This window comes from Sipha flava, unplaced genomic scaffold (genome assembly GCF_003268045.1).
Source record: "Sipha flava isolate LNK unplaced genomic scaffold, YSA_version1 104_pilon_pilon, whole genome shotgun sequence".
NCBI lineage: Eukaryota > Metazoa > Arthropoda > Insecta > Hemiptera > Aphididae > Sipha > Sipha flava.
In genome coordinates this window covers 287,000-298,785 of record NW_020271718.1, presented here as the reverse complement: position 1 = coordinate 298,785, position 11,786 = coordinate 287,000, and the positions used below count along the sequence as shown (strand labels likewise).

General features: G+C 29.4%; 2 protein-coding genes across 2 annotated transcripts in view; both read right to left on the bottom strand.

Moving 5' to 3' along the window:
• The window catches only part of LOC112682968 (T-complex protein 1 subunit delta), a 12,822-nt gene extending 7,214 nt beyond the window's left edge, over window positions 1-5,608 (bottom strand). The window contains exons 1-5 of the mRNA XM_025553769.1: window positions 5,363-5,608; window positions 4,917-4,969; window positions 4,706-4,795; window positions 1,281-1,628; window positions 1,058-1,219 (exon numbers count right to left, since the gene is read on the bottom strand). Coding sequence (XP_025409554.1) covers window positions 1,058-1,219; window positions 1,281-1,628; window positions 4,706-4,795; window positions 4,917-4,969; window positions 5,363-5,468 — 759 coding nt within the window. The 5' untranslated portion in view covers window positions 5,469-5,608. The remainder of the gene's footprint in view (window positions 1-1,057; window positions 1,220-1,280; window positions 1,629-4,705; window positions 4,796-4,916; window positions 4,970-5,362) is intronic.
• A 3,291-nt stretch (window positions 5,609-8,899) lies between these two features.
• On the bottom strand, window positions 8,900-11,559 carry LOC112683771 (protein FAM200A-like). The gene is made up of 3 exons (XM_025554928.1): window positions 11,118-11,559; window positions 9,162-9,349; window positions 8,900-9,094 (listed from the first exon to the last, which is right to left on the bottom strand). Exons 1-3 carry the CDS (start codon window positions 11,557-11,559, stop codon window positions 8,900-8,902), a joined length of 825 nt encoding a protein of 274 aa, XP_025410713.1.
• Between the last annotated feature and the right edge of the window lie 227 nt (window positions 11,560-11,786).

The following is an 11,786-nucleotide window of genomic DNA, read 5'->3' as shown; positions in this document are numbered from 1 at the left end:
ACTGGTATAAAATAGACAAGAAAATCATTCAATAAAAATTATTTTTACTCAGAAACAAAATGCTCAAATCATTCGACATTTGTCGTAATTAGGTGTCCTAAGGCTTTTTGTCATCATAGTGTGAAATAATCTACATTTTAATATATTCACATTTATATTATTACAATCGTTTTATGGTATAACTTTTGATTATTAAATTAACATCAGAATTACAAAATTGAACTCATCCACCAAATAAAGGTGTCGTACAGGTGTCCTAAGATTTATTCATCATTGATATGAAACCCTTGCTTTCCATAATTTTTACCAAACCCAATATTCACTATGCAAAATCTAACAGACATTTTAATTATCTAAAGGGAATAAAAAAGGATCTGGTTTATACATTTGAAGCATTAAATAATAGTTCAAATCGAAACATATCCATTAATATCAGATATCAATTGCTATTGAAATCATAAAATTCATATGTCCCTATCTAGCAATTTATCATCATATATTACAACTGGTATAAAATAGACAAGAAAATCATTCAATAAAAATTATTTTTACTCAGAAACAAAATGCTCAAATCATTCGACATTTGTCGTAATTAGGTGTCCTAAGGCTTTTTGTCATCATAGTGTGAAATAATCTACATTTTAATATATTCACATTTATATAAATACAGTATTATTAATGCTATAACTTTTAATTATTAAAGTAACATCAGAATTATAAAATTAAACTTAACCACCGGATAAAGGTGTCGTATAGGTGTTCTACGTTTTGTTTATCATATTTAGGAGCAAAAAATTATTTTGTACATTTTGTCTACTAAATCTTAAGTATTTTTAGTCTAAAATTCAAACACGTTAGATCATTATGTATTAGATATAATAAAAAGGACCAAAAATATATAAAATTACTTTTTACTTATGGTAAAAAACATAAATAAATATTTTCATCAAAAGTACTAAGAATAATATTGAATTTATTTAAAAATTTAATATTTAGTATTATGAAGAACAGTATTTAAATATTTGTATATGAATAAAATTAATGGAAGATTACTTACATCTGTTTTCGGTGGAGATATACAAAATTGGATGAGACCTATTTTAGCTTTCTCAATTTTACGAGGTCCATTGACATTGGAAGATTTTTGTGTAAATACTAAACCATCAACTAATTTAGTGTCTTCAACTGTCCCTCCAAGTTTTTTAATCACTTTTATATCCTACAAAATTAAAATTAAATACTTGTTCTTATAACAATGTAATATTCCGTATATTCTATACCTTTAGATCAACATTGGTGTCTTTGGCTGGATCGACAACTTTCAGAACAGCATCTACAGCTAAGGGAGCTAATAATGAAGACTGTTGAGAAACCACCTTAGAATTTAAGGCAGTTGAAGCACTTTTAACAAGACTTTCACGATCAGTTAATTGTATAGGAGTAGCCATATTTTTAATAATCTCGATAGATTTTGCTGCAGCTTTTTGGAATCCATCTGAAATTCCTGTAGGATGAATACCTTTTTGTAAAAGTTTTTCAGAAGCTTCCAATAGTGCCCCAGCGACCACCACAACACTTGTTGTACCATCTCCTGCTTCAACATCTTGGGCATTTGACAGTTCAACTAACTAAAAAAAAAAAAGATAAATAAAAAATAGTGCATTAAACATTCAATTATAATGCACAAAAAGTAAAATGAATACATTAATGACAAATATAAAAATATTTTAGAATAACTCTTTCTAACAAGATTTATGATAAAAAAAATTTTTTTAGTCAAGTAAATCTATAGAAAAATAAGATAGGCAAAATCAGAAAAAACACCAGATCACTATTAGGCCATTTTTCTAATCACTACTACTTAAATAGACTATCAAAATATCTAAAGTTTCAGTGAATCTTGCTCCAACACCTAACATTTAATTAAGCCTAATATAATTTGAAAAATAATATTAAAAGCATAGCACTGAAATCTTTATATAAGGATGTCACACCAATATGGTGATATATCTGTACAACATAGCAAATTTGCAGTCCGTAGAACCAATATGTTGTTAGCTTAAATATTCTATAACATTAATTCAACTTAAAAAGAACGTAATATTGTTAGTTTATAACAATTAATTCATAAAAGAATGTATAATATTAAAATTTAAAAACTCATCTAACTTAAAAATTAAAATATTATGTATTTAATTTATAAAAGATAAAAAAAAAATTATAGTATGGTTTAGCGTAATAACAAATAATTGGAACACTGTTAATTCAAGAGATAAATAAATTTTATTTACAGTAGAACCTCTATCATCTGGGGTAATGGTGGAGAAGAGTAACACGGATAAATGAAAAACACGATTAATCGAGACATTTCACTCAACTAATATGAAAAAATGTATAATGTTATATCCATATTAAATGTGCACTAAGTTATTTTCTTAATGACTATTTTCAAAACAGCTATAGTAAATGCTAAAAATATAAAGAATATTATGGAACAAATTCAACAGAATTGAAATTTTTTTATATGCATTATCAGTAGCATCACGAACCATGATTTTCAAAAGAAGTTGCTTCTGAAATTTAGAGGGGATGGGTGGTAGAATGTGACTTGGTCACTTATTGGTAAATATTTAGATATATTGAAAGGCAATAGTCAAATTTGCATGAATCTTAAAATTTAAGGTGTAGAGTAAACACTATCACTGAATCGATTGGTGGTGAGTGGGGTCATTAATAAAATGTTTGCTTCCATATTCTATATAGTTCGCATTGCCACTATGTATCAGTTATAATGTGATTAGATAAATAGGATTGTTGAAGAACCTCTAGTAAGTCTCTATTAATCTTAAATAAATTTTATCTACCTGTGACATATATTGGCTAGTAAATAGCAAAAGGGGCTAAGCGACACGGTGTATACTACAGGATAACCAACAGTTAGATCTTTCAATAGCACTAACACTAGTGTTGTTCTGACCATTAAGTCAGAAGTAGTACAAGAATTGAGATTTTTTTGGGACAACCGACACAACTGTTATAAAAGTAGGGGACAAGCGCTTTTTTTAAGGGTGTAAGACATTATTAAAAATTTTATGGGCTAAGCAACAAATTCATGGCGCTTAGCCCTTACGATTGTTGCTTATCAACTTTCATAATAATAATAATAATATGAATAAAGTTCTTTATACGTCGTCTGTATACATACTTACGGTGCACAACTGTTACAAGTCTACTGAACAATTTATAAGCGCCATTTATCACAAAAAAAAAAATATATATATATAAAATAAATATAGAAATTAGAACTAAGCACCAAAAAAAAGTAAGTTTTAGTTAAATTCATTATGATAAAATTATACTTAATATTTCAATGTAATTAGTGTTAGACCAGCAAGATAACATGTAATAGAATGGAAATATATAATAACCTTATTCCTAATGCTTAAATAAATACAAAAGCGCCAACGCCAAAGTTAAGAACATATGAAAATTTTGATTTTGCTCTCCTGAAAAGTAGTAAAATTGTTGCTTAATCCCTTTTACCTTATATCAATGAATATGGGTATATTTTTATCATCGAATAGATATTTTACATTTTCAATAATGTATATTATGTACATAGTATAAAAATACGTTTGTCCAACCTAATAAAACTTTTCAGACAAACAATTTTTAACAAATAATTTTGGAAGATTGAGCACAGTTAATCACGAACATGGATAATAATGGACCATAGACAAGGTTAATCGAGGTTCCATTGTATATTCAAAATAAAAATTGGAAAAATAAATAAAAAATTAAATATTCATACTCTTTAAATCATAAAAGATAAAATATCTGAACACTATATGTATTTTCTAGATAAATAGTTTATAAGCATATTATACGAATGCAATAATATCCAATAACGCAATGGTTCCCAAACAAAGCTCTGCGGAACCCTTAGGGTTCTACAATTGTTTCTCAAGGGCTCTGTTCGTTTACCATATATTTTTTTTAATAATACAACAATTATTGATTGTCATATAAAATGAGCATATACATTTTTAAAGGACTATCAACTCAAATATAATTCACTGATCTGTGCACAAAAAATATTAAACTAATAATAAGAGAATATAATTTTTTACTTTAAATAACATGCAATCCCATTTCAATAATTATCCAATCAAGTATATTGTATACAAATATAATATTAAATATACATTATCTTGTTTTGAGTTTCCTTCTATATAAATACGTATCATGTGCAATATGTTTCATAGAACACTGGCAAATAAAACTTAATACTAAATATATTTTGGGGTTACACAAGAAATACTCTTTGAAAAAAGGGTTCCATTTTTTAAATAGTTTAAGAATCCATGCAATAAAGTATAAAAAGGTAGTTTGAATGAATGTGAAATTAAATTATATTAAACCACAATAATGGTAGTAAATGGCACAAATTTAGTAATTATATATTAAACTAATACAATAGTCAAATGTTTGTATTAATCAGTGTTCAACTTGACAAAATTAAAGAAAAAGTACTCTGATTACTTAAAAAAAAAAAGAAGAGCGTCCCCAAAAATTGTTAAGCTAGTAGGGAACGCTAAAATGTTTAGAAATTAGTTGGGGTAGTCCATCCCTCTGCATCACCCTCTCAAGTTTAGTACTGGTATTAATATTTTTCAGTAATCATAATAAACTTAAATAAAATTACCATTTTTGCTGCTGGATGTATTACGTTCATTTGTTTTAAAATTGTAGCACCATCATTTGTTATAGCTACTTCACCATTTGCTGATTGAATCTTAAAAAAAAAAAAAAATTAAAAAAATAAGAGAAGAAAATATAAGAGAGTAAATGTAGATATTAAAAATAATTAAATGTTTAAATATGTTATATTGATACCAGCAAAATCTGTTATTTACCATTTTGTCCATTCCTTTAGGACCCAAACTCGTACGGATAGCATCAGCCACAGCTAAATATAAAAATAATTTAATCAATACTCAACAATTTAAATAGGTAGATTTTAGAAAAAAAAAATGAAATGCAACATCTACACAACAAAAATATCTTATTTAACTTTAAATTTATTGTAAGAATAATAGTAAAGCCAGTAGATTTGATCATTGTTGGAATAAGTTGATTTAGTATTCCATTACGCTTCCCCTGAGTCACTGAACCGATAAATGTTTGTTCAATAATAGAAATGAAATCAATATCACAATAATAAGTATTTTAGAGATCAGTATACAATGATTAAAATAATTAATGTTTTAATCCAATAGTTCAATAGATATTTTCATTCTGATAAAAACCTTAAATACGTACTCCAGTCAAGGAAATAATTTAACAAATTTCTGAAACAAACCTTTGGCTGCTGTGATATTGCTTTTTCGGATTTCGGCCGGTTTACTCTTGTCTTTGTAGGCATTAGTTGCCTGTTTGGAATCACCAGATCCCGAAAATGCAACCATGATGAAACTTAACGAGAAAATTTAACGGATTAATCAGGATAAAAATGTTAATAACAGTGAGTATCGAACACAAATTAATGTAATCGTTGGGTATGGACGGCCAGCATGAAATCACCATGAGCAATAACAAAATATTGGATTGTGATTTCAAAGTAAGGTACGAGTATATAACACGGTATAACGTTTACGAATGAAAAGCATGATGATAGTTACGTTCTTTGTTTTTTATTCAACGCTAGATGTCGCCGTAAGATATATTTGTCGGGTAAATTATTATGTATGTGTTACCGGAAATGTTGACATTTAGGAAAGGATGAAAATTCCTAGGAAATGAAATGATGACAATTCCTAGTAGCGGAAGGAAATTATATCATTGCTTAGTATATGTTATCATTTCCTTAAAATTCCAGGCAATAATGCCATATTTTTTCATACATGTGATACCATTTTTTTTTTTTAATTTGATTTAATTAGACTTAAAATAATTATTTTACTATATATAAATGTTAATTACTAATATTATAATAAAATAATAAAATAGAGTAGTTTTTTTTTAACTTTTTTTTATCAATTTGATTTTTATAATTTCACAATTTTTATATTTTACATTTTATTTTTCGTAGTTACTCAGTTTTATTTTCACATGGTAAACCTCCATGACATTAGAATTACAAATTCTAGATGCCGATCTGCAAGCACACCTGTTCGTCTTGCATTTTGTTTTACATTGAGATTGCATATCAATTAGGTCTATTTGTGCACGTGAGTTGTATGCTGAATGCAAAATTGGTTTGGAAACAAGACCTCTTTTTGGGTTAGATGATTTTTTATAACAGTCGGTACAAAGACTCAAAAAAATCATTATTGTTTCTTTTGTTATATTACAATACTATAATTTTATTTCAGCCATCATACGGTCGCGACCACCGTGACCGATAGCTATATGTGTAGAGTGAAGAATATCGAATAGCTCTTCGTTTTTAACGTAATAACGTATACTGTCATTATCATGGTTCATGGCCTTAATTAAGCGTTCTTTATCATTTATTAAAATAACATCGTACTCACGAATATTTCTATAATCTCTCTTGCATTTTTTTTTAATCTTGGATAGTTTTACATCTTCCATACGACGATCGTAATCCTCATTATTCATGAACGATTTGTTGTCATCACGTTTATCGCCAATTAGTAATAAAATTGCTTTATTAAATTCATTTCGCATTTTATTGAGATCCATTTTTAACAAACGCACTGAATGTGTAAATAACAAATACGTACTGTACTAAGAAGAACACACTACTAAAGGTGGTATACTGCATGTACAGGTTAGAGACACTTTTAATAAAATACATAAAGATTGCGATAAATATATGCGATATGCGATAGATATTTTCCACACAACCATTTTATCGACGGTTGACAATTACGGGTTTTAGTAAGTCGCCGCTACGAGTTAGTTATCGTTCTAATAGTTATATTGTAAAGCCGGTCCCACATGACTTGTAACATCATGAGTTCCAATGCTTTCGTGTAAGAAAGTAATGAGTGATAACATTGCCTAATAAACTACGGAAATGATGACAATTCCTAGGCAATGATATCATTTCCTTCCGCTACTAGGAATTGTCATCATTTCCTAGGAATTGTCATCATTTCCTAGGAATTGTCATCCTTTCCTAAAATGTCAACATTTCCGGTAACATATGCAATTCGTGACCCGCGTTTCGTTGGAATTCGCAGTGTTGTGCATTATCTATATGATTTATATAGATCATAGAGTAATTACTCTATGATGTAGATATAAACATTTCTTTTTTTCTTATTTAGATAAAAATAGTGCAAGCACGGTTTAAGATTTACATACATATATCTTAAATTGTGAATGTAAGTATCTCTTTAAATAAATTATTTATCTGAGATTAATTATCTAGACAATTTTTTTTTGTTGCAAGTGAAATGAGGAATAAAAACACTTGGTTGTACTGTTTTAAATTTTCAATAGATATATTCTATAGACTAGCGTTTCTCAACCAGGGGGTCGCGAACACCTTGACTTGGGGTCGCGCAGGTCAAAAATAATAAAACGCTGATTTACAAAATGCATCTTTTTATTTAAATATTTAAGACTTTTTAAATAATTTTAAATAAATAATTAGTGTGATCTTTGAATTTGTTTTACATTTAAAAGTTGCTTAATTTGTGGTTCAACATCTGAAACACATAAAAGTAAGTTATTTTCTAGTGATAACAAACGATTTCTGTACTTAGATTTTATTGCCACCATGGATGAGAATCCTTTTTCGCATAAATAAGAAGTAGCGAACGGAATCAAAATTTTCAATGCCTCTGTTACCAAACTTCCATATTCATTTTTCCGGGCAATCCAAACCTTATTTAAATCTTGAAATCCAAATAGTAGCTGTAATTTCTTATCAGCTGATAATTCTATCAGTTGGTTGCGAGTCTCAACTGGTAATTTGGCAACTGCAACAATATTTTCATCAAATGGATTAAGAACCCATCTATTTGAGAAGTCATTGTCGTTACACGAGAAATATTCGAGTAATTGAATTTTCAATTCTCTTAAATGTGTTTTCATGGTATCAAAAACACGATCAAGAATAGGACTTTTTAAGTTTACATTTTTTTCAATGTAATTTGATGTTAAATCAAATGCATCAAAATTTCGTTTTTCGAGACGAATGATCCAAATTCCAAGTTTTTTGATAAAAGCATTAACTTTATCTGACATTATTAGAATGTTCTTTTCACGGCCTTGTAAGCTTATATTCAAGTTATTCAAATGTGAAAATATATCACTCAAATAAGCCAAAAATAGTTTGTCTCATTATCTTGAAAAAAAGTTAAAAATGTGTTATTTCGATCTTTAAAAATATTATTAATATTATTATTATTATATTAATTATTTCGCAACTCAAAAATCCGCGTTAACACTTTTCCTCGTGAGAACCACCTAACTTTGATATAGAAAAGTAGTGACTTGCGCTTGGAGCCCATTTCTTCACATAGTGCGGAAAACAATCTACACTGCAGCGGTTGACTTTTAATATAATTTACTATTTTTACAGCTTCAAATAACACATTTTTTAAATTATCTGGCATTTTTTTTGCGGCAAGTGCATGCCTATGAAGAAAACAATGTGTCCATTCAATATGTGGCATTAATTCTTTTAATTTTACTATTAAACCACTATTTTTCCCTGTTATTGCTCTTGCGCCATCAGAACACACTGAAATACATTTGTTCCAGTCCAAATTTTCATTTTTTGTTGTTTCAATAAATAATTCAAAAAGACCTTGTCCAGTAGCATGACCTGGTATTGATTTGCAAAAAAACATATTTTCTTTAATTGTCCCGTCACATTCGTAGCGAACAAAACATAAAAATTGTGCCAGGTTAGGTTAGGTTAGTTAGGTACTATTTGATTGTGCACATCAGTTGACATTTCATTAATTCGTCTTGATATTGTGTCATTTGAAAGTGGAATAGTTTTTAATTTGTTTGCTTCTTTTGCACCTATCATAATATTGACCATATCAATAGCAGCGGGTAGAATGAGGTTCTCAGCAATCGTGTGCGGCTTTGATTCCCTAATATAATTCTTGAATGCAATTTAGTATACAAATATTAAGTTACTAGTGTGATTTTTGAGGTTGAATTTTTCCCACCAATTCATTTATATCCGCTTTTAAATTGGATGTTGATATCCTTAAAACAGCATTCAAGTGTTCATCGCTTAACCGTGAACAATATTTATTTTTTCGGAATTTAAGTATTGAGAATGTCTGCTCACAAATATATGTGCTACCAAAAGCAGTAATCATTTTTTTAGCAAAACTTTTAATGCCTTTAAAATCTATTTCAGAAAGACTTGAATAAAATATTTTTAGGTCATTACTTTCTTTAAAAGCATTTTTAAGAATATCGTTCCTATATCTGTACTGAATGTTGAGTCCACCTGACCACTGCCAATCAGATATCGTTGGCTTACTGGTAAATTTATATTAAAATGCTCATTTTTATCAAAATCTCCAATAATCGATATATTTAACTCGATTAATATTAAATGGATATTCGTTCGAAGGTTCTTACCGTTACTTTCATCCATGATTCAAGCGTTCTCACGGTTTTTCCCCATGTTTACAAAGTTCACAAACAACCTTTATATGACATAAACTTTAATGCATTAACTCTCACCTCAGACGTGATGGTGTCACCCAACTTTCTGGGCCACACCCCTAATGATTTACGACTTATGCCTCCATGCATAATTAATAACCTATTTAGACAGTTTATTGCCGATAACTTTAATTCGTTTACCTTGGTATTTACGGATGGGTCAGTCACACAATAAGGTGCGGCGTTTGCTTACTTTTTCCCAGAATTACATATACAATCTTCCTCCAACCTTTCTGCTTTCGTCTCTTCATTCACGGCTGAATGCTGGGCTATCCTAGAAGCTCTCACATGCATAAGTTCTCTCCCCTGCGGAGATTTTCTTATTGTCTCTGATTCTCAAGCTAGTATTTTAGCAATCGTTAGTTACCCCTTCTTTTCGAAGTGCTCCCCCCATAATTCTAAAAATCCGCGCATTACTACTATCCCTCAAAATCAGGTCATTCTCCATCTCCTTCCTATGGGCTCCAGGGCATATAGGCATAAATGGTAACGAATACGTTGATTCGTTAGCTGGCTCAACCGCCAACCACTCTTACTCGGGTCCACTGTGGTGTCCCTATACAGATTTAGTCTCTTTACATCGCAAAGTTATAAATGAACAATAGAAGCTGGAATGGGATTCCTTACCAGAATCCTATGCTTTTGGTTATAGGTCATTATTTAAAAACATCCCTAATCGACCATGGTTTCATTCCCTAAAGATGAGCCGTGCAGCCATAGCTAAATTCACTAGATTACGCACGGGCCATAGCCTATTACCACACCACTCATTTAAATTGGGACTCAACAGTAGTGCGTGTTGTCCTCTACCCAACTGTGGTGGAGAATACTGTGATTTCTATCACCTACTCATTAATTGTCCATCTCTATCTATCCAAAGATCCCAACTAAAGATTCTCTTTTTCATCTCTGGTATTAATTTTTCCCTTATTGATGCTCTTTCAACCGACAATACCAATATAATTAAACATACGCTAAATTTTATACTGCAATCAGGTCTCCGAATTTAAGAGTGTGAGCTTTACCAACCTTAATTTTTTTTCGAACTCGTGTACATAATTGTCGAGATATCATAATGTAATGTTAAAATCTCATTAAAAAAAAAAAAAATAAATAAATATCGTTGTTTTGCAATTCTATGACTTCCATCTGTAAATTAGATTCAACATCGTCAATGTCAACAGAAAAAGGGTTTTGAAACAATTTGATTTTATTCTCTTGTACGTAAAAATCAGAAAATCGTATTGAAAATTCGTTTTGTAGGTTTTCAATTAAATTTAAAAAATTAATTTTTGTAGTTTCCCAATTTAAAGTTGATTTGGTTGATTCTAATACAGTTTTACAGCATACGAAGTGCTGTTCATTAATATGTTTGTGTAATAATTTTAATTTCACTTGAAATGATTTTATATTTGAATACATATCTGTCAACAATTTGTCTTTACCTTGTAGTTTTGTATTCAGCTCATTTAATAAAGTTGTTATATCAGTTAAAAATGCCAGATTAAGAACCCACTTTTCATTTGATAATTCTGGTACAATTTTACCTTTTTCTGACATAAAAATATTTATTTCATTTCGTAAAATAAAAAACCGTTTCAAAACCACACCTCTACTCAACCACCTTACTTCGGAAAAATATATTACATCCCCATATTCAGCATCGCATTCTTCTAAAAATATTTTGAATTGACGATGTGCCAAAGCATTTTTGCGTATGTAGTTAACCGTCGATACTACAATATTCATTACATCTTTCCATGTTAAAACTTTGCAAAATAATGCCTCTTGATGTATGATGCAATGAAATATCATAGGTGCTTCATGTCTTTCTTCCACCATTTTCGCATTTATTCTCCCAATTAATCCTTTATTAATTCCACTCATATTTCTACCACCGTCTGTAGTAACACTAACTAGTTTGTTCAAACTTAATCCAAGTTTTTTAAATGTTTTGTCAATTTCGATAAATAAGTCTTCTCCCGTTGTAGTTCCCTTCAAACTACATAATTCAGCTAATTCTTCAGAAATATTGAAATTAAAATCAATTCCTCGAATAAATATTAATAACTGAGCAGTATCACAAACATCAGTACTTTCGTCAGTTGCGATAG